Raw genomic sequence first — 26,501 nt, 5'->3', positions numbered from 1 at the left:
AGTACTCCTTTAACACCTATAGCGCACCGTAGGGACAGGAACACAAAGAAACGACGTGGACGCAGCAATATTTTTTGTACTCTCATGTTATCGTTGTCTACACGTCTTCAACATGTGTCATGATAATTAATAATCTCGTACTTATGCGCCTGCGTGCGTTGCTCAGTTTTTCCAAAATTTTCATATGTCTGCTTCGTAAATAAAACTTTTGTTGGAAGTTAGCGCTGCGTCCATGACGTTTCTTTGTGTTCCTGTCCCTTCGATGCACTATAGGTGTTAAGATGGATTACCAACATGCCCAAGCTCACGTTCTTTCAAGTTGCAATTCCGCATCATGCCTTCACATTCCTACGGACGTTTGCTGGCCAGTGCCCTCCCGCCAAACATCGACACATGTTTGGAAAAAGGTCCGTTCAGATGGCAATGAACAAGAATAGCAAGATAAAGCACCTGTCCTTGATGGGAACAGCCAGTGGTGTCCTAGATGGGCTGCTGGATGAATGAGTAATCGGTGTAGATGCACGGTTGGCCGGAAGTAGCGGGGAAGCTAGGAGAGTGCTGGCACTAAGCGTGTCTGGAGTGTCCTTTGGCTTGATGATCAGCGTCTTGACACTCTGGCGTGGAGAGAATGGCTCGATGCTGTCTTCCTCATCTTCCAGCCCTTCAAAAAGTGATGAGGTCTGCCAACACAAAATAGAAAAAAGGATCATACTCATCAAAACATCACATTTCTAGAAGATGAGCTGTTCGAGCAAAGTGTTACCGAGCAGTTCAGCTTTACTAAGCCTTGCTCGCTTTCAAACACAGTATTATAAAGAAGAGGCACATAATGAAATAATAGGCGACTTAGTTATAATACTATAAATGTGACAACATAAATTCATTTATTTTGATATATCCATTGAAATTCAGGTTGGAGAACCACATCTTAGCAAAATAAGATTGTTCTGCCATTACATCTATTGAACAAAGTTTATTGCCTATAAAAAAAATATCAATAAATGCTTCCGACATACATCTTCTTTCTCCAGTATGCACCACTTCTATGGAGTGGCAGTTAAAGACTCCCACGTCCCCACGTCTAATACAGTAAAGCCTTGTTAATACCCACATTAAGAGAATGCTGCATACCTATCAGTGTTGCCAGCTCCGCTTATAATAAGTGGACTTGGGCTTCTTTTTTCACCGAGTTGCTTGAAGAATTTTCCAGTCATTTGTCGCGTTTTTTGGGGCTTGTTTGAATTTTTCAAGTAAATATAGTTATTTTAGTGATCATCACCAATAGCGCGTCTGTCGATGACTTTGAGTGGTTGAGTATGGAAGTCAAACATATGTTGGTGGAATCAACAAGTAACGTTAATGATGCACTGGCAGACGTGCATTCAAACGAATGGAGACTACTGGAGACAATGTTGAAAAGTAAATATGTGCTTTCGTTCACAGCTGCGCATATTTTCGCTGTACAAATACAGTAAAGTCCCATTAAGACGGACTCGGTTAAGACAAATTCTCGCTTGTGCCGAACAACACGGGAATGTTTGTTTGGTTTCCCATAGACTTAATGCAAAAAAAAATCCACTTAAGATGAACCACCTAACCGGTACTCTTCTGTTAATACGAACTTTTTGGCAATTCTGCGCAGGGAACATTGCAGCCTTCGTGCAGTCAAGGGGAAAAAAAAGAATGCTTCCAGGCTCAATGACAAGCAAGTCACGACGAGGAGGGAGGGACCGAGATAAGCAAAAAAGAAGGTTCAGCAGATAAAGCTGGTATCTCCCCCACCCCCAACCTGTGGATGAGGCGGAGGTGACTGGTTTATCAGTAAAGAAAGCAACAAAAAGAGTTGAGGGGCTTCACAACTGGGACCCCAAGCCATTGCGTCCTTTTGTATTCTCCCCACGTTCTTCTGTTCCCCAGCTGGAGTACAAAGGAGAACCAAAGAACACAAGAGCTTGTGACCCCTACGAGGTCATCTAATCCGTTGTGGACTGAGAGGCAAACACAAGAGAAATGGGGGGGGGGGGGAGGCAAAACGAAAGCAACAACGAGAACAAAAATTGATTTTATTGAAGGCAGATCTACAGGTTTAAATATCAACCCACTTGCAGCAAGTAGCCTTTTCATCCACTTCCACTTCTTTTTCCATTAATATTTTCACACTTCAATTAAAGAACTATTTTTCTATGGTTTTATTACTTATTTTATATGTACCCTCAGTGTCAATGGCATCAAAGAGGGGAGTGGTTACTGCAAACATACAGTCGCCGACCAATAAATAAGACACCGATAATTCGGACATGCTCGGTAATTCAGGCAGTCGCGCGGCACCGCCGATGATCCCATAGAAGTAATGTGTAAAGGCGACCGATATTTCGGACAGCTGCGAGATCTACATTCGATAATCCGGACCCTGTCCGAGACTGTCGCGCACGCCGAATCGCCAGCCATTATCTCCCCTGGCACCCGCACCTCAGAGATGGCCTCAGAGATCAAAACAAAAGCTAATTGGTGATCTATGAGGCTTGATTTCGATCGCTACTTTATGCCTCAGAGATTTGTGATTAGAAATGCTGATCTTGGAGGCACTGGTCAACTGTGGGAAATCGTATCGACATCGCGAACATCCTACATTCCGGTTCCTGTATCGCCGCCATTCTGTCGAATGCGTCTGCGATGAAGCGTTTTGCGCGCGTTCATTTTTATCTTGAGACTTGCTTTATTTTACGCTCTGCTGTCTCAAAAGATCCGAGTTAAATGGCGCCAACGGTGCCCTCACAGCCAGTGCCGAAGGCCGCGCCGACGACAACGAAACGCGGCAGATACAGTCAACTGCAGATTTTTCGGACGCCCGATTTTCCAGACATGCTCGAAAATTCGGACGCTTTCGCGGCACCATAGACGCCAATGGTCAAGAACGTCGTAAATTTCAAATGCTAAAACTCTTCGGCATTCGATTTTGACTTTCTGCCCAAATTGCAGGTCCGAAAGGCAATAATTGAAGCCCCCACCTCTGCCGCGTCTATCATCTCGTAGGTTCGAACCAGCGCTTTCGCGAGTCGACCTGTTTGCGACAGTAGCAGAGTCCAAAAGTCAGCTTTGTCGCGATGCCGAAGTGTTATGGGGTGAAGCGGACCGGAAATTCAAAGGGGCCGCTATCACGGCACCGTGCGGCGATGTCTTTACGGATAAGCAGTGGAAATTCACAGAGGCGTGATGGCGGCAGGTGGCAAACACGCCAGTACGGCTCAATCGCTGACAAGCCTTACGATAAGCATCTTCAGTCAACTGCGTGATAGTGCATGTGGCCTGGTGCAGTTGCATGCGTAGTACAGTATAGACCACTTATAACGTAAGTCGCCGGAGTCGCGAATATCCGCACTATAAGCGGTACCGCACTATAACCAAAACAACCTTCTTCAAAGGCTGCAATTGCGCAAAACGTGTTGAGCATGTAGCCTCGCGTGTCCGATAATCAACATATGCGATTTGGGGCGCTTACAACCACTTAAATGTCCGAATGTTCAAAAATTAACCACCAAAGACCTGCATTGCCAACGAAATGAACACGGGGGAAAAAAGCAAACAAAACAAAGTGCCATCGCGGAAATTCGCCGACTACGTTTCAGGCCACCTTGAGGTATGCGCATTACACAGAAACCATGTCGAATCGCGACCGAAATTTCACGTGCTGAGCGGTACCGATCGTTCGATTTCACGGGTGCGCACGCGATGTCCAAGACATTGCAATCGAATCCGGAACCACAATTCGAGAGTTGCATGTGGCAACCATGCCCTCGTTTTCATTAACTATATGATTCTCTTCCCTTCAAGTGCAGCCATCGCAAAATGTTTCGTTGATTCCGCACCAAACCGCAACTTTTATCGCCCGCGACCGCTACCGAAAAGCAACCAACGCTGATTAGGCCTAGCGTGCTGTTCAGCATGTTGTTGTGGGAAGTTTGTCCAAGACAACATGAAGATCGGACGTCGAAAAGATCGCACTCAAGCACTAACTTAAGAACAGCGCGCGTGATACGAAGTTTGTGTTCGCGGCCGGGAGATCAACGGCGACAAAAGCCCGCCAAGCTCGTTTAAGTCCGCGCACTGGCAGAAAAGGCGAAAGCTCGCGTCATGAAGCCGCAAAACTTTTCAATTTGCGGACGAGGTCGCAAACGCAATATCTGTAGCAAGTGTGATAACGACGACGCTTTTCCCGACAGGAAACTTACTTTAAAGCGCACTTGATGAGGACGCGATCATACGTTCCACGCGTAACAAGCTGTCGGCAAGCGGCCGCGGAGCCTTGCCGCCTTGCCGCCGCCGGTGCAAAGGCTACTCGTCGCCTACACAACCACCATCCTTCCCCACTCGGCGAGCCCGCACAGCGCTGCCGCGGTCTTTTTCCTCCCTCTGCCCCTCGTTCGTTCACTGTGCGTGCCCTCGCCCTTCGTAACGACCTCGTCGCTCCCTCCCCAGCGGCGTACCTCCTTTGAGAACCGCACTCGCTACCGCGTTTGTCAGAAATATTTTCCCGCAACCGCATTATAAACGGTATTTCATCTTGGGGGACTGCGCAATAAGCGGTATGCGTATACATGCGGTTCTATGGGAGGGTGAACGGGAGTCGAAAAAGACCGCATTATAACCGGTCCTGCACTATATGCGGTTACGTTATAAGTGGTCTGCACTGTACACGCATTTAATAGGCGAGAGCCCAAATGCACCGTGCCGCCATTCATGCTGCCTCTTTGTGCGACCGCTAAGTGCGCTGCACAGACGCGTTGCCTTCACGAACGAAACCAGCTCGTCATCGTACAGCGATCACATCACAGTGGCGGAGATACAGGCGGACTTGGTTGCACGTAAGCGGAAGTGTGGGCAGCAACGCATTGACAACTTTTTTCGGCCACCAGGACTCTGAAGTGTCAATAAAAGTATTTTTTTTCTGACGCATTCGTTTTTTTGGACATTCTATTATTTGGACTTACTTACGTTCCCCATGGAGTCCGAATTATTGGTCGTCGACTGTATAAGAATACGTGGAAAACTGCCATTTCCACTGTCTGTATTCTTTATATGGCGTTTGAGGTAGGCAAATCAACTGTAGTTGCTCAGATGGCTCACTAGGGCTTCATGCCCAGCCACAGAAACTACATTCTAGAAGGGGCAGTTCTAGTGTAAATATGAAAGCATATGGAAACATTGGTGCATGTGGGTATTCAACATTTGTTTCAGGATCACTCCCACCCCTCCCCCCTTATTTCCTGCAACAGCCAACAGTACCTCTGGAATGAAAAATCCAATCAAAAAGCCACCAACCTTTCCTGTCTGTGCCCCAACTGGTTTTGGCCGTAACTTAGGCGCTGGCATGGGAGACACCTTGTAGTGAGAGGCAAGCAAAGCCTGCTGGGCCGCTGGATTGGTGGGTTTCAGCAGCTCTTCACGTTTGTTGGTCTCCTGCAAGGGACAGAGCAGTTGGAGATCCTTTCAGTTGACCAGCAATCAAACAGCAGGCAGCTAATTTCTTCACTTCTGTGTATGATGGGAATGCCCTGCTGCATTAAATAGTGCACCCACACAACTAGAGCCAGTGACCAATTCTTTAGGCATGCAATCTTAAAGAGACACTAAAGGCAAATAACAATTTATGTCAGAGTGAAAGCTCAATGTATGACGTCTAAAACTGCAATATTATCAACAGCAGTGCCCTACTTACCGAGAAATTAAGCTAAATGTATCACACGATGAGCGCCACGAGCGGGACATTTTGGAAATGATCCCGATGACGTGAGAGTGACTACAATTAATCACTCGTAATCAAACTAGCTGCAATAAAAAAAGAACCTTTCGTCAGAGTCCTTCAATGCTTTTCTGGTCATGAAACTCCGCCTGCAGTTTCATACAGGGACAGAGGCGGCCGCTAGGGTCGCCGCGGTCAACGCAGGGGCATTCGTGCACGCGTGCTGCGCTCGGCTGAATGCTGTGCCGGTTGGAGGCAATGGTTTAACGGTGCATCAAACCGCAATATTTCAACTACCATTCATACTTCACCTGACATACGATGTGTTAGTCGCATACACGTGTAAAAAACTTACTTTCGAGTCTTTTTTTTTTTATATCAAGGCTGCGATGCACGCAGTCGTGCCGACGCGGCAATATTAGCTGTATATGTTGTTCCAGCGAGGTTCCTTACCCCAGGCAGTCGAGCACGGGATATTTACCTAGACTTGTCACACTGCACAAGCCTTACAAACCCACCAACTCGCAAACTGAAGTTTCGTAGCGGGAGTTGAGCCAGCGCCGATTGCGCTATTTACAATCAGGTCGTCTACGCCGCGAGAGTTTAACACAGCCGCATTACAAAAAAGAAAAGCTCTACATTCCTGTGTTTACAGTTTATAAAAACTAACTTCCCTCTGCTGCACCCTACCTCACAGAGCTTCGGCAACACTTGAAATCGGGAGTGACGAAGCTTTCGCAAGGTATAGCGTCCGTGTGCCGGGTGAACACCAGCTGATCTCTAGAACCTAACCTAGCCTTAACTCCGAGTTCGTAACCACGTTTTGTTTATTTTCTACGGGTAACTTTGACAATTTCATGTTACGTGGACATTGCACGAGCGAAAGTGTGTCGCACTCCACAATGTGCAGCGTCGAAAAGGCACTCGCGGGTATCTCCGATCTTCACGCTCGTGGTACCTTCACAAATCAAAACACGCGTTACTTTGACTGCTTAGATGGACTATGTCTGCAGCGCGTGATGCAACGATTTTCTTAATGAAGACTGCGCAAGGGAGACGTGATTATGTGAAACGAAACCACGTTTCGCTAATCTAGAGAAAATAAGCACATATGTGGTCACAAGCAGAGCTCTGTTGCGCTTTCGAATTATTCAGAACGTGGAAAACGTAACACGGGGCAAAATACCCAAAAACGTGTCAAGCTGAGGAAACACTAACACCCTTTGCGCCTATACTTCACTATAAATGCTTATTTTAATGCACATGTTTGAGAACATCCCACTGTCGAGCCACTAATATACAGTAAACAAAGCAAGAATGCTACGATTGAAAGAGAAAGATAGAAAAGCTTTTATTGCAAAAATACCTCAGAAAACAGAAAGCTATGAGCGACATTTTCCTAGCGTTCTGCACGGCCAGTACATGGAGGGAGCAAGGTAATGCAAAAAACAAGGAAAACTCTGAAGTACAATATAAAAATTCAAAAAATAGCTTAGTTGACATTCAGTCAATAAAAATGGAAAAAAAACGCTTTTTTTAACAACGGCAAACAAGGAAACAATGCAAAGCATTTAATAAGCTGGAAAGAACCTAAACAACTATTCTAAAAAGACAGGGCGTGCAAACACGGACGCAAGAAAGAAGTCACGACACCACAAACGCCTGGTATCGTTACTTCTTCCTTGTGTCCGTGTTTGCACGCCGTGTCTTTTTAGAATGAATACTTAACAACTAGCTCGGCTCTCTGTTATTCTAAAAAACTAGCAAGCTGCGAAAGAAACAGCGCCGGCCCGCAACTTTGCCTTCTCGCGTTGCAGACACATTTTCTCCATTCACTATGAAGTCGTCCATTCGAATAACGTCGATGGTGTCAAAATGTTTCTGGCACATTCTAACCTGTTCAACATCGAAGGTAAATCCGGTAGCTTCCTGTCGCGGTATTGCATGTTTCTATTCATCCCTCTCATCGGCGTCCATCGGCAAACTAAACAACGACAGCTTTCCGCTCGTACCTCTGTAGCCGGAGCGACAACCCGGTACACAGTAAGTCTTCGGCACCGTCGCTCACGTACACTAGCCACGTCCTCGCACACATTTCTCACACCTGTCAGTCACACAAATTAAGAAACGAGGAAAACTGAACGCCGATGCCGCCAGATTCCTCAAGCCCCCAGCTTTCCCTACATAGCGAAGCTCTCCTCAATGCCCCCTGCGCGCTCCTAGCACCGCCGCGCCGCCGCAGCGGCGACATAGCAAGCTCACCCCATAGCGTTACGGAGGAGTTTCGTGACCAGAAAAGCATTGAAGGACTCTGCTTTCGTGCATCAAGAGACGTAATAAAATGCTGCTTGTTTGTTTCTATTTGATTTATGAAAAAAAGAATCTCTTTGGCGTTGCCATGGGGAACGGCGCACGCGGTTCAAAGGTTCCGTTTTCGTCGAACTGCGATTTGCCCAGCACCCTGCTTCGCTCACACGGTCGCGTCTCAGTGATAGTTTCGGCATCGCGTACTGCCGCGTGTGTTTTGCGCTCGTGAAAGTCACTCTGACAGAGAGTTCGACAAAATGCCGCATGCATGTGATGTTGCCGGATGCCCGAATGGTGCACGCCACCAGTGCACGCCGCCACGCAGAAAAGGCGGGCAACGTTGGGCACGGCAACAGTGACGTGAGAAAGACTGCTTTCAGGCGGGTGATTTGAAGTGCGCTAACGCGATGCAGACCTTTAAAACATGATTTTATTTCAATATAAGCACTTTCTTGGCACAAAAGTAGCACTACGAGGTTTCTGGACTGCTATTTCAACAATCAACGTCGACTTAATATTTGCCTTTAGTGTCTCTTTAAGGCGGAAGCCTTAAGTGAGCTATGTTGGCGTCATGATGACATGATGACATCACTAAATGACGTCATCAAATGACGTTGATTGGTCAAAAATGGGCCGATCTCTGAGGCAGTGCCACACGACACAAGGTGCGGAAAGCTTCAGTGGAGGTGGGAGAAACATTAGAATCAACTGAGAAGGTCAAAGTAACTTTTTGCATACCTCTCACACAGCAGCGCATTATGTCTTGCACAAAGTCTGGTCCCCGATTGTATAACTTAATGCATTACCAAGTGTGCACCAGGCTTTTGCCTTCAAGTGTGACATAGAGTGTAGGATGTTGTCAATGTCTCTTTCTCTCTGTCTCCATCATTTGTTTATTTTTTATTTGTTCCATCTTCCTATTTGTTTACCAGTATGACTACTGTATTTGAACATTTCCACAACAAGTCGAATACGTGCAGAAAGACTGAAACGTTCTTTGTTTGAAATGTCAAGAAAACAGAAGGCCCTTTCTTACAAGAAAAAAATTGAAATTCTCATGAAGGTGGACAAAAGCCCCAACAAGAAGCATATTGACTTGGCAAATGATTTAGGCATAGCACTGCTGATGCTCTGCACATTGAGATGGCAACTTGAATAATGCCCAGCACTTCAGCGCAAATTCCAAACAGGCGAAGACAGCTACCCACATAAAGCTGTAAGAGGTCGTGCTGACATGATGTTGTGAAGTTGCAGCTGTCGGTGTTAATGTGGATGGCAATGTGCTGCGCAAAAAGGCAGGCCTTCCTTTGGAATTCACAATTTCTAAGCTCACGATGGATGGCTAAATCATTTTAAGGAAAGACACGGACTTGTCTACAGAGATGTTAACGGTGAAGGAAAAAAAGTGGACGAGTCATATCAGTGAATGTCTGAACATGCTGCTGGCACAGATTTCTGACTACGCACCACGTGATGTGCTTAACGCTGACGAGGAGTGTGTCTTTTTCAACTTGCAACTGGAGAGCTTGTGTGTAAAGGACCAGGCTTGCCAGGGTGGCCATAAATGCAAGGAACGTGTTACAGTGCCTTTTATGCCAATGTCAGCGGCTCAGAGAAAGCGCAGCTTGCTGTCATAGGTGGAGCCAAGGTACCATAAAAACCCACGTATAGCTCGGACCCGCATAGAGTCCAAGGTGTATTTCAGGGATAGAAAACGTGAGAAAAAAAGTTTTTACTCAAATATAGCTCGAGGAAAACAGAAACTGAATACATTTATTTACACACCTATTCATCATCATCTGACGCACTTTCCTGCGAAACTACCTTGTCAGGGATGTCCTCCCACAGCACCTCATCTTCAGTTCGATCAAGGGCATTTGAAATCGAGCACTTCTTGAAGGCATGACGAACGAGCGCCTCAGGAATGCGGGCTCAAGCCTCGGTGATCCATGTGCACAGCGTGCCGGTGAGGCCCGTATCAGCCGTCCGGCACGGGTCACTTCCAGCTTTCCGGACCTCATCCACTCCGTATATAGGCGCTTGATGTGGTCATTAAATGGTTTATTTAGGCACACATGAAGTGGCCACAGCTTGGATGTCATCCCGGGTCATCAGATAGGGATGACGACGAGCTCGGCGCAGGAGTCGCGCAGCAGTCACTTCACGGAGTCGAGCCCGAGTATCGAAGGGAGCCCCAGCAGCGCTCCATTGCTCCCAAACGAAGTCTGTCAATTCCCGATCAACGTCGGCAAATGCTCCATTTTTCGGCCCCCGGAAACTTCTCAGGTCGCTGCACACAAAGAGGGCTTACTTCTGTTTCCCCCAACCACGAATACTTCACTCATTTACGCTGAACTGCCGCCCCACAGCACCAGTTGCCAATGGCAGCTGAGATCACCTTCCTTTAAAAGGCAGCCAAATACTGTTTTTGCGGTCCTGACATGGTGTAAAATTGTGGCCGTTGTGAAGTGCGCCAAGTGGTTGCAATGGCAACTGTTGCATGTAGGACTAACGCTACCTAACGCAGAAGCCTGATAATGATGATAGCATTGCGCAATGCCGAAATCAAAACAGAATTCAGGCTGAAAATTCTTGGGATCCCCTTATAGTACGGGGCAGATTCTTCTTTCGCTAGTTTCCTACGTACTTGGACAGGAAAAGAAAGATTTTGATTTTTGTCAAACAGTGTTCAGCCATCCGAAAAAAAAATCTAACGTGAGCAATGTCGCCCTAAGGTACCGCCTGTGAACACTATGAACTGTCTACAGCCACTGCACATGGGAATAATTCGAAATGTTAAGCATTGCCTCAAAGGCTCTTTAGTATGGCGTATCCTGGAAAAGTTGATTTCAAAAATGAAAATTTACGGATAGGTCTGCTCAATGCATTGCATTTCCTGGCCATATCTTGGGATAACCTGACCTTGGACACAATTGCTAAGTGTTTTCATGAATGCGAGTTTTTCACAGGACTGGATGCGGTTCCAACAGTAGAAAATTAAGAGCCGGATGATGGCTTGAAGAATCTCGAAACTCAAACTTCGACTTGAGACTTTATTACCGCAGACAACAACACCACCTACAGGTTAAAGTCTATTGAAGACTTGGTCGATAAACCGAATGAAATTGAAACTGACAGTGATAGCGAAGACGCTGACATGTGCGGCTAATCGTTGTCGACGTCAGAAAACCATCATGCTCTCAATGTTCTGGCGACACCACAAGTGCCGGCACTGTGAGCAACAAAACTGCAGCACAGTCTTATGCTTTTCAGGCAGCCTTTGCCAGTGACATCAAAGGCAGGAAAGCACAAAAGAACATTACGGACTTTCCAAGCCAGTAAAGGTTGTGCTCGATAAAGCTTGTGTTCATTTTCCTGTCAGATTGGCTTGTTTTGGCTCATATGAATTCGGGATGATACAAACATTTTGCGTGCTCCTGACAAATTCATATCATCGAGACTCTTCTTTAATGAGGTTCAACTGTTATACCAACACAATAAAAAGTTGGGTGACTGTTTTGATGTATAACGTAAAAAGCATGTCGTGCTGTGTTCTTTTATCCTGTTTCGTCTTTCGCATGCCTTTTCACTCCATGTTATGGCAACCTATTGGCCTCCTTTTGTTTTATAACCATATATACCCCGGAATTCTATGCGTCTCTAGTATTCCAATTATGTTTTTATTGGTTGACAACTTGACATTCAATGTTTTTTCACAATACAAGCCAGCAAAAATAGTACTAGCAGTAAAGAGAACATGCTGAATTTTTAGGCCCTGCCTAAGTACCTTGAGCACATTCCTGAAGAGCGGGTTGTCTCCGTAAGGGTTGGTCGACAGGTATTGGAGCAGCTGCTGTGTCTGCTGCTGCTGAAGCTGGTTCGCTGCTGCATTAGGATCCGTGCTGAAGGTAAAAATATCCCAATATAAATTACAGAACATTTTGTGGTGATAAGCAAATACAGTTAAACGTGATACGGTCTATGTATATCACAATATTGAAGTAACTCTGAGGTAATTCCTACAAGTAATGAAGAAATTAAATGAAAAGTGGTCATTTTATGGCCACTGCAAATCAGTTATGCACAGTGCTGGGCAGTATTGAAGATACATGTATCTTAGATACTATCTTATATACCCTTTGGGTATCTTGTATCTGTATCACGATACGTCTCGCAAGACGAGCACCTATATCTATATTTCCGATACATTCAATCATGTATCGCGTATCGTAAGATACAAGATACTGCTATAGAAAGAACACCGTGCGAAACAAAAAACGGTGGCTGAACTCCGCTTCTCAAGCTCTTTCTCTCTGTACTCATTCTTTCACCCATCAGAGTTATTGCATCCCACATCGGCGAATGTGTTCTGGGAGTGAAGCAGAAGAGGACGAGGGTGACGAGGAAGAAGAGGGCAAAGAGAGCGCGTGCCGGTTCATGATGATGGTATTTTATCTATCGACGACACACACCAAACCTTGACCATAACAGCTCTGCTGTAAATTTCTGCTTACAACCTAGTAAAATTGCGAAACTGAGTTTACATTATAATAATGGAAATGATAAGAAGACATCTTGAAGATGTTTGGAAGGCAACTCGAGAAACAGAATACCAAATACTTCGTTTTTCACAGAAACGTCCCCACGAGCCGTTTTATGCTATTTTCCATAGGCACCGAGTTTTCTATTGTCGGACCTTAACATCTAAATTGACGATAAATCATGTTGAATTGTTGTAGCTTTTAGGGGTGCCGCTTGTATCGTGTTTATACAGGTTTTTCCGCGTAACTAGAACCGAATATTCACAAAGAAGTAGTTAACGTCAACTGAATATGCAAATACAGTCAACTGCAGATTTTTCGGATGCCCGATTTTCCGGACATGCTCTAAAATTCGGACGCTTTCGCGGCACCGTCACCAGCCCCATAGACGTCAATGTATAAGAACGTCCAAAATTTCGGACGCTGAAACTCTTCGGCGTCCGATTTTTCGGACTTTCTGCCCAAATTGCAGGTCCGAAAGGCATTAATTAATTGGAGCCCTCACCTCTGCCGTGTCAATCATCTCTTAGGTTCGAACCAGCGCTTTCGCGAGTCGATCTGTTTGCGACATTAGCAGGGTCCGAAAGTCAGCTTTGCCGCAATGCCAAAGTGTTATGGGGTGAAGCAGACCAGAAATTCAAAGGGGCCGCTGTCACGGCACCGTGCGGCAATATCTGTACAGCTAAGCAGCAGAAATGCACGGAGGCGTGATGGCGGCAGGTGGCAAACGCGCCAGTATGGCCTAATCGCTGACAACTCTTCCAATAAGCATCTTCAGTTAACTGCTCGGTAGCGCATGTGGCCTAGCGCAGTTGCATGCGTACTGCACGCACGAGAACATAAACGCGCCGCGCCACCATTCGTTCTGCCGCTTTGTGCGAGACCGCTAAGTGCGCCGCACAGACGCGTCACCACGAACACTTTCATGACAAATGCGTGCGTACGGTACAGCAACAGTACAGTGACGTTGTCAGCTTAGTTGGCGATGCGCTGCACACAACTAGAAACTATCGGCTTCTCATGGCAGCAAATCCTGCGTATCGGCGGAGGTTCGGCGATGTGTGTGCACATCGTTTACGATGCGCACTCGCATCGGGGAAAGATGAATGAGTCGTCCGCTTTTCCGCCAGTCTTTGTGTTCCGCGTCATCGTTTCCAAACGCTCCATGCGACAGAGCCGTAATCTATTCCACACTTTGCTGGTATCAGCGGCGCTCATCACGAGACGCAAATTTGCAAGTGGCAGTTGGCACGTAGTTAAGTGGGGTTTGCGGCAGGTACCGAATGTATTTGCGAGAGCCTGGGCGCACTCCAAAATGCCTGATAAGTGTACTGGGAGGCATTAAAGCTATTTTGTACCTGGCTGTGGCGAGCTGACCGCTTGAGCTAAATAAAAAAGCATGAATTCGATTTTTCGGACTGCCCGATTTTTCTGACTATTTCGCGGTCCCTAGGGAGTCCGAAAAATCGTGCGTTGAATGTACAAGTTGCATCGCGGCTGAGGGAGAGGGGGGAGAGGCTGATGTAGTTTGTTTGGGGGGGGGGTGTTGGCAAGTGCCCCTTTTGCACCCCTCCTGGTGACGCCTATGGTCTGAGACGTTTCTAGGCTGCACTAGTTCTCTCGGAGAAGAAATGTTAAAGGGACACTAAAGACAAATAACAATTTATGTCAGAGTGAAAGCCCAATGTATGACAACTTCTAAAACGGCAATATTATCAACAGCAGTGCCCTACTTACCGAGAAATTAAGCTAAATGTATCACATGATGAGCGCCACGAGTGGGACATTTTCGAAGTGATCCCGATGACGTAGGGAAGTCGGCCTACAATAAATCACTAGTAATCAAACTAGCAGCAGTAAAAAAAGAACATTCCGAGCATCAGAGACGTAATAAAATGCTGTTTGTTCGTTTCCGCTTGATTCATGGAAAACAAAACCTCCGTGGCGTTGCCATGGGGACGGCGCGCGTGGTTCAAAGGTTCCGTTTTCGCCGAACTGTGCCTCACCCGTCTCACTGGTAGTTTCGGGATCGCGTACTGCCGTGCGTGTTTTGCGCGCTCGTGAAAGTCGCTCTGACAGAAAGTTCGACAAAATGCCGCATGCGTGTGATATTGCCGGATGCCCGAATGGTGCACAACGCCAGTGCTGCAGCAAGGAAACCGGTGTGTCTTTTCACTGGGTGCCGCGGAATGAACCCTTATGCTCGAAGTGGCTTAGTGTCATGCCATTGCGCCAGTGTGCTAAACAGTCAAAACCTCTGCGTGTGTGCTCGCTACACTTTCGTACTGAGGATTACGAGACCAACCGCAACTTGGTGACGGCTTTGAATGTGCCCATCCGAGCAAGTCTTTGCCGCAGCGCCGTTGTTGCTACTGTGGGTCCCGCTACTTCCGCTCGGCTGCTACTAGTGTCGGCGGCCGCGCAGTAGAAGCGGGCAACGTTGGGCACGGCAGCAGTGACGTATGAGAGTCGTATTTTCAGGCGGGAGATTTGAAGTGGGCTAACGCGATGCGGACCACTAAAAATGTGATTTTATTTCAAAATAAGCACTTCCTTGGCACAAAAGCAGCGCTACGAGGTTTGTGGACCGCTATTTCAACAATCAACGTCGACTTAATATTTGCCTTTAGTGTCCCTTTAAAAGATTGCACGTTAGTGAATATGTTGCTAACCAACACTTTACACCAGCAGATCAGTAGAATATAAAAAATCATTGCAGTTTTATGTCCTCAATGTAAACACAATACATCACAAAAGATATTGCTACCAGCGTTGTAGCTGCTCTACAGATGTCGGGCAATCCAGTATTGCAAAAACAGTAATAGGCTTAAGGACAATGTAAGACTGCACAGTGGTATTTGTGCCATTGTGCGGAGGCTTCTTATTGACGTTCTTGTAAGTAGATAGCAACCCGGTAGCTGGTCCCCAAGTAGAGCAGCAACACCCATCAATTGCAAAAGTGTCAAGCAAATACCACTGATAGCGCAGCGTATAAAGAGCTCTCATAATAAGCAGCTAAACAAATCCCAATAAGTTGTTTTGGAATGAAACTAATATATTTTGAGCAAGAAAGACAGAAATCTTGGGATACAAAGATATTTCATTAAAATTAAACAAAGTTGGTAGCGGTTAAGAAATTTTTTAATAAACGTTTTTGTACACGCGTTTGGTGCTTCATTATATTGGTCTGTAGAGCAAATTCGCAAATGTATCAAAGTATCTTAAGATACAATTGGGAAGTATCGTATCGGATACAACAATTTCAGAAGTATCTTGCATCTGTATCTCAAATACTTCTTGCCTGAGTATCTTGTATCGTATCGCGCACAAATTTCAAAAGTATCGTTGCCCCAGCCCTGGTTATGCAAAATCCCGCACGGTGGTGGAAAAGTTATGACAGAGAAATCTGACAACCATTCGTTTCTAGCACAAAGCCACAAGGAAATGCACATGGACTTCTTAGAAACAAAGCTTCTTCTCTGACGAAAAGTTCCTAGCATCCTGTATGCTCTATTGGCAGAGTGGCCGCCCCAGAAAGGTGTAGGTCCCAGGTTCGATTCCCAGACCAGAAAGATTTTTTGTCAACTAAGCAGCTCTGTTTCTGAGAAGTTTGCATGGATCTCCTTGTGGCTTTGTGCTACAAACGGGTAGTCAACAACAATTTTTCCTTTTCATTTTATGGCCCCGACAGAAACACACTAGTGGCACGGTACATTGCTGTCTGCCCTTTTTCAGATGCTTCCGTGCACAACAGCAAGAATCTCCAGTTGATAAAATGCCAAGTTCAAGTGACATCTCTGCAGCCATTGCAGCTACAGTAATACCTCGTTAACTCGAACTTGCATATCTCGAAAAATCGGCTAAATAGAAAGTTTCCACGGTACCGTACTATTCCTCATAGGTGCAATGTATCAGTGGTGGGAATGCTTTCCAGCATTTTGGAGCAGCCATTGGAGCAGGCGAAATCTGCTTTTGGAGCAGCTACCTCTGTGTTTGGAGCAGGCACGGACTTTTCATGAAACACATAGAGGAAGAAAATTTAGCCTAGAATTTCGCCAAGCTGCCTAGAAATTTAGCCAAGCTGCAAAGAAAGCCCGCGAAAAAAAAATTCCACGTGACTAGCGCACTCGCGCGCCGTGATCGTGCTGCTCTCAGCCATGGTAGCCACCATAGCCGTGGTTTGACCGAACGAAATCAGCGGCGGCCGCGACTCGTCGGTTCCGTTGCAGCGGTAGGCCGATAAGTTGGCGGTTGTTGCTTGGCCCGCGCTCGCTAAAACTTACACCGTCACACGCGCCAACTGGCTGACACGGGCCAAGAAACGACCGCCAACTTATCGGCCTACCGCTGCAATTAGCTGTGACGAAGCTGGCGAGTCGCGGCCGCAGCTGATTTCGTTCGCTCAAACCACGGCTGAGAGCAGCACAATCGCGGCTCGCGAAAGCGCTAGTAACGTGTTTTTTTTTTTCTCGTATTTCTCGGGTTTCTTTAGAGCTCGGAAGAAATGGTACCCACGTGAGACTTTCTTTCTCGCAAATAATGCAACGGGGTTTTGTGACGACGCCCTCAAACTTTGCAAATCACACTTCTTGCCTAAAGTCAATATTTAGGAATTCAGTTAAATAATCTTAACAAACTATTCACAAAACAAAAAAAAATATCTGTAGTGCACAAGGTGGCTGTCAGCAATATGTAAATGATTTCACTCAACTGCCTCTAATATTGCATTTTTTAACCTTTGGCACAAGTTAGCTGGGACACCCGACACCCGACACCCGACACACACACACACACACACACACACACACACACACACACACACACACACACACACACACACACACACACACATTGCAACAGGCGGGTTCTTCTAAAGAGGTTGGGCACGGCGCCTGGCACAAGGGTCACAAATGCGAGACAGCGTCAGCACAGAAAACAGACCGAGCGCGCAACACACGAACGTCATCGTCTTCACTCTCGCTGGCACAGAGCGGGCGCCGATGCGCACCGGTACAATATATATATATATTTACACTGCGTGCCGCGATAACGTGTTACGCAATCAAAGTTTACTGCGCCGCTGAACTTGCTGGCGCCACAGTGTCTTCCGCGTTTTCGATAAGTACGGAAATCGGTCGATAAATGATTCCTACTTCCGCGCGATTGCAGCGATGCAAGCATCGAGAAAGAAGGAATGTGAGGTGGCGGCCGCCGACGACCGCGCCGTATGAGGTATCGCTGACAACCCTGTCGCAATAAGTATATTCACCTAACTTCTCGGGCATGACTGTCCGCGTCGCGCTGCTTTAGGCCTACTGCACGCATTTAGCCGCCGATCGTTGCTGCTCGTTGTGCCGGATCGCGTTCCCACGCGCACCGCTTTGTAGAAACGAAAGCAGCTCGCTGTTGCGGAGTTGATCGTTGCGGATCGTGCACACAGAAACCACGCTACACTCACGCCATTACGATAAACGCACGCGTACGGCACAGCAAGCGTAGCTCTGTCGTAACCATACTGCACGCTTTTATTAGGCGACAACACAAACGGACCTCCGTCCGCTGCCACGACCGCTAGAGCATCAGCATCGAGGAGTGCGCGTCGCTTGCAGAAAGCGAAGGTTGCGGCGCGGTTGCGGCGCGGTTGCAGTGCTGCTAAGCTAGGGTGCTAGTGCTGCTGTACCGTTGCCACTGATACTGAATTGGATTGCGTCGGCTATCACGACGGCTGGGACGCTAGTGGCACCATTAACAAATGCAGCAGCTCAAGATGGCGACCACGACGTACATCCACTCACGAAGCGCGCTGTCCACGAAACATTAGTTTCGGTTCCTAAAACCATGTTGTGGCGCAGCGATGGCGCAAATTAGGCAAAAAAGACCCTTCTGGAGCAGTGTGGAGCAGCAATTGCCAGTTGGCGCAGATTGGCGCAATTGGCGCAGGTTTCCCACCACTGATGTATTTATTGCCCTTTATATCGAACTATTTCCGTGCCCACTTTCGGTTATCTCGAAATCTTTACTGGGAGTGGAACAAAAACTTCGGCGCCAAACCGTTTCACAAAATACTAATGGCAAAATGTCATACATTTCACAAGGTTCACGCGAGGCTGCCGCGCTTACGACGAAGTGGACACTGTTCCTGAAAGTGAAGTCGGAACCTAGCGGCATAACAACTTTGTCAAGCAACCCTGTGTCACGTTACGTGACGCTATTGGCCTGGTGAGCCACCGATGGCAGCGCTGCGAACGGCGCTCCAGTGATGCAAAGGCGGGGATTTGACTTTTGTCGTCTGCTAGGCTGCGACTAGAACAGCAGCATTTTCGTTATAGTTCACTCGCGTCGCACGGCGTTCCTTGACTACTAGCTGTATTTTCGTGTAATGATAGTTCTTTAGATGGCTGCTAGCATTACTGGAGGTGAAGAAACGTTAACATTTGACCTATCTTCTATATACACAGAGCCATCGCTGTCAGGACCATGCCACCGAGTTCGTAGTGTCACTCACTGGGCTGGATGGCGTTGATACAGCTTACGTGAAAGCGTGAACGTCCCGACAAAAGAGTTAAAGAGAGTCTACGCTGCTTTGGAGGGAAGCGCGTTCAATTTAACGGCTTATTCGCAAAAGTTAGCGTTATGTAAATAGACTTGAACGAAAGTTCACACTCCACTCCCAATTGCAGTAAGTACACAAAACGTTTGCCGCCGACAAAATAAAATTGATAACTTCATCGACCAGCGGGTTATTGCGGACAACTAGCGTAGAGTGGGTGAGTTGGATGCACATTAAAACTTGTTACATGTACTATCGCCTCCGAATGAAACGCCAGCAGTGGTTCGCGTGGTACAGTTCGCACCCTTATGATTAGAGATAAATACGTTCTTGCGGTTTGCCGCTCGTGAGCCAGATTCATGCTTTCGATTGCGCGGTGCTGCCTCATTGGGTGTGCATGCCTGTCAATGGTGATGACAGGACGGCGCGCATTATACAGTTCCTAATGCTTGGCGAACACGCTCCGCTGTTCGTATTTCATTTGCCACCAATAATACAGCTTGATAAACAGTAGAAAAAATTGGCGAATATGTCCAGGAAGAAGAGCAAGAGAGCTCTTTCCCATCATTCTTTTGGCCCCTTTGGCTTGTTTATTGCTGTTCTTTACCGCGCTGTAACAAGGTTAAATATTTTACGATGAAAGCTTTGAATTCGTGATCAAACGCGAAAATGCACCGTCGGCGACCCTAGTCGGCAATGTCAACACGAGTGATGCAAAAAATCCTCACACGATGACACCACCTTATGACATCACAGACAGCCAAATTTGTGACGTCGTCACGTCACATGATTACGTCATCACATGACATCATCGGTTTGCATTGCCTCCGTGATCAGTGCGTCGATCACAGAGGCAATGCAAAACCAGGTGATGTATAGAAAGCTTGCAATGCCTCCGATTATGGAGGCAGCGCAAAACCACGTTACGTCCAAAAGGCATTCGGAAGGGGACAGGGAAGGAACAATACATCGACTGAACAAAAAGAAGAAGATGGATTTCGCCTTCGAGTCATCTTAGGCAAATGCATAAGGGACCCTGCGAGTCTTTTTAGTACAGTGACCGCATCACGCCCTATCAGGAGTCGACCGTTGAGAGTGAATTACCGTATTTATTCGAAAATAGGTCGGGCACGAATATAGGTCGACCCCTACTTATAGCACTCTACGAGAAATAAAAAAAAAATATTCGAAAATAGGTCGACCCATGTTTTTTTTTAGAAACAGGAAAATTGAAACATAGCACACCTTTATTTACAATTAACTTAGCGCCCTAGTCGCTGCCGGGAGTGTCATGTTCGTCAGATGTGCAAGGAAGGTTGTCGGATTCTTCGCAGGCATCCTCGGCATCCGAAATGACGTCGACTTCGCTGCCATCGATTGCGTTGGAAATGCAGCACTTTTTAAAGCCCGCTGGCAAGTCCGCTGGCAAGTCCGCAATTTCCGCTGGCAAGTCTTTCCGCGCGTCCTTCACCCACGTCGCAACTTCATTGAGGGAAGCCCTTCTCGCGGCGTCCCGTCGGTGTCATTGCAGCATCCTCCTTCAAGCCACTCTTTGTAACTCTTCGCCACCCGGTCCTTAATGTAGCCGGGACGTCATACCTAGCGGTATGACGACCAGGTCTGTTGGCCTTCTGCAGGGCCTCCTTGACGCCCGGAGCCTCAGTTCTTTTTCAAGAGCGTCATGCCTGCCAGTTGCTGGGCCGCGAAAAGCACGACGCTATCCATTGCACGCGAACAGTCGGTCCCGCTGCTTCCGCCAACCCCTAATCAACTTTTACGTCGAACTCACGCTGAGCGGCACAATTGCTGGAATTCTCGGCAAAAAGTATCACTTGACGCTTGAAGTCAGCTGTGTAGCTCTACCGACGTGACACCGTCGCAACCGCGCATTTGCAAATGCGAACCGTCACGTCAGATCAAACAACAAACAAAGAGTGAGGCCTTAGGCCAGTGCCAGTGCGGCTGCGCGTCGGCAGGCAGCACGGCTAAGGGGCTAGGGACTTCACGGCCTACCTAGGGAAATCACGGGTTCCAGCGCAAACATGGCGGAGCGGCTGCATTTCGCGGGGGCTTTGAAAAGGCGGTGTGCAGCTATTGCACAAATAACTTTTTTTTCTTAGTTACTTAGTCGGAAAAGGCGAACGGGTACGGTTTTTATACCAGATTTTATGGTATATAATGTGCGTATGTAGCAGGAACTGCTTGAAGAACAGCAGGCGCGGCAGTTGAACGCCATAGGTGCGGTGCTTTTGGTCGCTTTGATCGCGAATATAGGTCGAGATTCTTGGGTCACGAATATAGGTCGATAGCTGATTATGGGCAACATTTTTGGGAAAAAAAGGTCGACCTATATTCGAATAAATACGGTACACTATTTTATAGCAAATACATCTTACTACGATTTTCGATGCGAAAGCTTTGTATTTATCTACGTTAGTATGATTACACTAATTCTGTTCAGCATGCTTTCAAACGGCCGGGAACGAGTCAGGAAATGATTTAATATTATTAACGTAGGGATTAAAATATGCTGCAAAAATAAAGAAAAGACAACTCTGCACAACCTACAATATATTTCATATCACCGTCTTGCATCCCCTATTAACACGCGCTCTCAACCTTTTTATTTCTTGTTGAAACTTCAATTACTGACAACGCGCTTACACGGCAGCTGCTGAAAACTTGGATTTAATCAAAATATGGCTTAGCAATACGTTTTGTTGGGCTAGTTGGTTCATGACTTCTGAAGGAAAAAATTGTAGCGCAAAGCAACACACGGACAGACAGAGAGGACGGGACTGGCGCCAGTCCCGTCCTCTCTGTCTGTCCGTGTGTTGCTTTGCGCTACAATTTTTTCCTTCATACTTTAATCAAAAGTTGTTGTCTGTAATGACCATGTATTTGATTTGAATGACATCACACGTCGCTTGCCACGCGTTTAAAGGGGTACTGACACCTTTTTTCGAAGGCGAGTTTACTCTGCCATACAAATCTCCTGTATGCAGAGACGGCTCTGAGCAAGTGTGAAACTCAGCAAATGTTGATATTTTATTTGAATGTTGGTATTTTATTTTGATATTAAAGTCACTTTTTCCATGGCGCACCTACTGACATCGACACTAGCTTGACGTCAGGCTACAGTACAAATTTTATTTTGATATTAAAGTCACTTTTTCCATGGCGCACCTACTGACATCGACACTAGCTTGACGTCAGGCTACAGTACAAATTCTGACGACTTCACGCAGCAGTATGGCTAGTTGTGATGACGTTAGGTACCAAAACTTCTAAGATGGCCGCTTGTGCGTCATCAAAACTTCCAAAATGGCCGCTTGTGCGTCACCAACGGAGCCACTGTGCAGAGTGGCCGTGGAAGCATCACTATATATTGTGCGAGCACGTGACGAGAAGCTCATACCGTGTTGTGACATCAGGGTACAGTAGGGACCAAAACCAGCTTTTAAAAACATACTGTAATTACTTTTTCAGGGCACACTCGCGCTTAGCGTTATCTTTTCTAGGCTCTTGAGGGCTTGACCTTTCATTTGACGCAAAAAAACGACAACTGAAAAAATTCGTGTCAGTACCCCTTTAAAACTCCGAACAAAGGAATTGAATCGAAGGAGCAGGCTCGGCAACCGAACATGATGTGCAGCACGCGGTATACGTATATTGCGCTTTAACGCAGACACAGTAGCTGAAGCCCGAACGCTGAAATTAGTGATTGAAAACAGGCGGAAAGTCATTTTTTAGTGCGCCACGGCCATAGAACAGTCAGGAAAAGAAATCGTCGCCATACATGCAGATGTACTCATTGATGGCTAGCAGACGACACCAGGAGCAATCGACACTGAACGTGCTCCTGACGGCAGTTCCGCTCGATTTCGCTGGACATTTTGCTTGAACATTCAGTACAAATTGCTTTATGAACTTGCCCATTCATGTTTCAATAACTCGAGCAGGACAGACTGGCCAGTAGCGCCGAGTAACCTTCACGCAGTGAGCGCGCGCGCGAAGAGCGGCACCCGAGTCCCCTCTCTGGTGTCGCACGCAAGAGGGCACCACTCAAAGACCTCATGCCAATAGATATGCACAGAGGCAGGCCCTGCAAAATAGTTCGGGTCGTACATGTCGTTTTGTTTACCATCAGAGATGCGATTTCAACATTTTATTTATGCAAGGGACGTCGCACGGATTTTTTCGTCGGCCGTTCGATGTGGTGAGGATAACGCCACCAAAGCAAAGCAAGTCACTAATGCTGCAAAGAAAGGTAGCCCTAATCAAAGAAGCGGATTCAAGGTTCGAAGTTTCCGTGCGTCAAAACGGCGCTGATTGTGTGGTCGCATCGTGCGAGAGGAGCTGCTTCCAGTCACAACATTGACAGAGAAGGACTATTCTCTGGACTTAGCAGTGGCCTACACTGATCTCGCCTGCAACATCGGCTGGTTTGACCATTTTCTTATGTGAAACAACGTGGCGTCACGCACGGCGATTGCGGCAGTGTCGACGCAGCTACTCAAGGGGTGACGACATCAGCCAAAACAAGAAACGTGCTTCGCTTGATGTGAAGTTATAATCAGGTTGAGTGCAACGGCGCAGATGATTGCCACATGTGATGTGTTAAGCAACTCGAGAAAGCTTTGCTAGGTGCAAGTGTTACTGAGAGGCAGACCAGCCTCGGTTGGTCTTTCTGCACTAAATAAAAAGGCAGCGCCGAAAAACACAGCTGGTTGATACCTCTGATATGTTTTTACTACTTCGAGTAAATGAAGTATTACTGTAGTTACATACTGCACATGCCAACCCAAGCATGCTGCTGCAGCCACAAACACAAACATGCAAAATGATGCTTAACAGAACAAACTGACGTCATCATTTCATCTTTTGTGACAAGTGATGACTGCTTTCAAAAAGCTTCCAGCATGAACGGTAGCTGCAATTTGAGCGAAGCACAGCTTGAAGCCCGAATTCATATTTAAGGAAAGCACGAAAAAAAACCACAATACCGAGAAACAAAGGGAACCGGACGACGTGCTCGCCCAACTGTCCCTGTTAGTTGAAGCACGAAGCTGTCTTACACAAACACAGCCACCGCTTTGTGCAAGACTGTTAGTATGCAAGCTCATGCACATGCACTGAAAGAAAGGAAGGAAACAAAGGCAGGGAGGTTAACCAGAAAAGTGTCCAGTTGGCTGCCCCATGCTGGGGAAAGGGGAACAGGTAGATGAGAGAGAAGAGGGTCGGAGCAGTGAATGTGCTCATGATGCACCACTTTCAGAATTGTACCACTAGTCAGAAGTGAAGTGCATAGCTGCAAAGAGCAGCTTAATTTTTTTTCTGTGAACTGAATAAATTGAATAAATAAATAAATAAAAAAGCAATGCTCAGGCAAGTTAAACCAAAGCATCCTGCAGTTATCGGCGCAGTTGTTTCTGGAGCGCTGTCCGCTAAGGTTACAGTACTGCAGGCAAGGTCCAGCAACACCCTTGGTACTCGTTTGGCATCTGCAGAGCAGTACCTTAGCTGCTGAAACTAATCAACACTGCTTTTCCGGGTGCTGGCAACCAAAGGTAAAGTTGGGTGCTAAGCCTATTCATAGTGGTAGTATGGCTCTTGGAACTCCAAGAAACAAATTGAACAATTAAAGCTAGAGTAAAGGAGTCAATTACAAGCAGGCAGGGCTGGGCAAAGATACTTTGAAATTGTATCGCGATACGATACAAGATACCCAGGCAAGAAGTATTTGAGATACAGATACAAGATAGTACTACCACAATAATTGTATCCGATACGATACTTGCCAAATGTATCTTAAGATACTTCGATACATTCGCAAATTTGTTATTATAGACCACAATAATATGGTAGCAAACGCCTATGCCCAAAAAGGTTTGCTTGAAAATTTCTTTAATGTGACCAATTTTGTTTCACTTTAACGAAATGTCTGTTAGTATCTCAAAAGCTTTGTCCTTCTTGCTCAAAGCGCATTAGTTTACTTCCAACAGAACTTATTGGGGTTTGTTTCGACTGCTTAACAGGACAGCTGTTCACTGACAGCAGCTCTCGCTTGTCATTTTTGTAATTGATGAGAGTCGCTGCTCCGCTTGCCGACCACCTAGCCGGTCGCCATCTAATCACAAGAACTTCAATAAGAAGCCTTCGCACGATGGCACAAATACCGTTGTGGAGTTTTACCTTGGCTGTAAAAGACCGTTTATGCAATACCGAATCGCCGGTGTACAGCAGCGACAAGGCTGCTAGCAACATTTTTCGTGACGCATTGTGTATACGTATAGAGCTCATAAAACTGCAATGACTTTTCATGTTCTACTTATCTGCTGGCGTAAAGCGTTCGTTATCAATATACTCACTAATGTACAATCTTTTAACAATTTTTCTTCAACGAGAGAACATGTGCACCCCAGAAATACCTAATACCTATTGTATTATCACGTGGTGGTGACGACGAAGAAGGCGGCAGTCGCTCTGGTAAAAACGAAACTGCTCATTGGGCAAACTAGTGCCCAGGAAAATAAGTAACTCAATGTACAAGCAAAAGAACGCTGTGCACTGATAGCGGCAATAAATGTCGTTGGCCTTCGGTGTTCTGATCATCGGCAGAGCGCGTGGTCACATCAGCGATTGAACCTTCCAGCGTTACCGCTGGTGCTCACGTAAGCTCCCGAATGAACTACAGTGCTCGCGTCCTGCGCATAATTTTAATAATAATTGTTGCGGTTTTGCATCACAAAACCACAATATGATTACGATGGACACCGTAGTGGAGGGCCACCCTGGGTTCTAAACTACCACCTGGAGGTTTTAGACCACCTGGGGTTTTCGACCACTTGGGGTTCTTTAAGGGGGGACACGGGTCTTAGAAGGCCGAAAATCGCGAAAAAATCGACTTTTTGAAGCTGACATTTTCGGAATCTATATCTATTTTTGCACAAATCTGCTAAGTTTGTAGCTTCTATTTTCATTATTTCCGCCGTAAAATCAATCTGTAACACCAATGTGAGGTTTGTCTGAGCGCAAATTGACGCTAAAATCGCGCTCTTTCCGCGCCGAACCGTTGCCGGTACACACGGGCTATCGTGGCCATCTTGATCTCGTTTGGAAGAGCCGTTCTTCATCTTCAATTTCCCGCCACCGCTGGCTCGCCTTGCTCATTGGTTTTCTAGCAAAAACGCGTCATCGAGAAGTACAAGCGCGCGATTCTATTGGCTGCTTGGAGCACGTGACAAAATCTAGGCATCCGATTCGCCAAGCGGCGTTTCCGGCGTCTGCTTCACCGCCGATACAGTGGCTAGAATAGGGAAGTGTGAAGACCGCGCCGCCTGCGCTGACGCTCTCCACCGAT

The 26,501-nt window shown here is 46.7% G+C and overlaps 1 protein-coding gene across 3 annotated transcripts in view; it reads right to left on the bottom strand.

The window, feature by feature from the left end:
• The window catches only part of LOC119382451 (nuclear pore complex protein Nup98-Nup96), a 217,101-nt gene that overhangs the window by 131,952 nt on the left and 58,648 nt on the right, over nucleotides 1-26,501 (bottom strand). For all 3 annotated transcript variants that reach the window (XM_037650156.2, XM_037650158.2, XM_037650157.2), the window contains 3 exons: nucleotides 11,835-11,949; nucleotides 5,320-5,457; nucleotides 451-680 (listed from right to left, as the gene is read on the bottom strand). In XM_037650156.2, coding sequence (XP_037506084.1) covers nucleotides 451-680; nucleotides 5,320-5,457; nucleotides 11,835-11,949 — 483 coding nt within the window. The remainder of the gene's footprint in view (nucleotides 1-450; nucleotides 681-5,319; nucleotides 5,458-11,834; nucleotides 11,950-26,501) is intronic.

Source organism: Rhipicephalus sanguineus, chromosome 2 (genome assembly GCF_013339695.2).
Source record: "Rhipicephalus sanguineus isolate Rsan-2018 chromosome 2, BIME_Rsan_1.4, whole genome shotgun sequence".
In the NCBI taxonomy this organism is placed as follows: Eukaryota; Metazoa; Arthropoda; class Arachnida; order Ixodida; family Ixodidae; genus Rhipicephalus; species Rhipicephalus sanguineus.
This window is presented reverse-complemented; position numbering and strand designations above follow the sequence as displayed.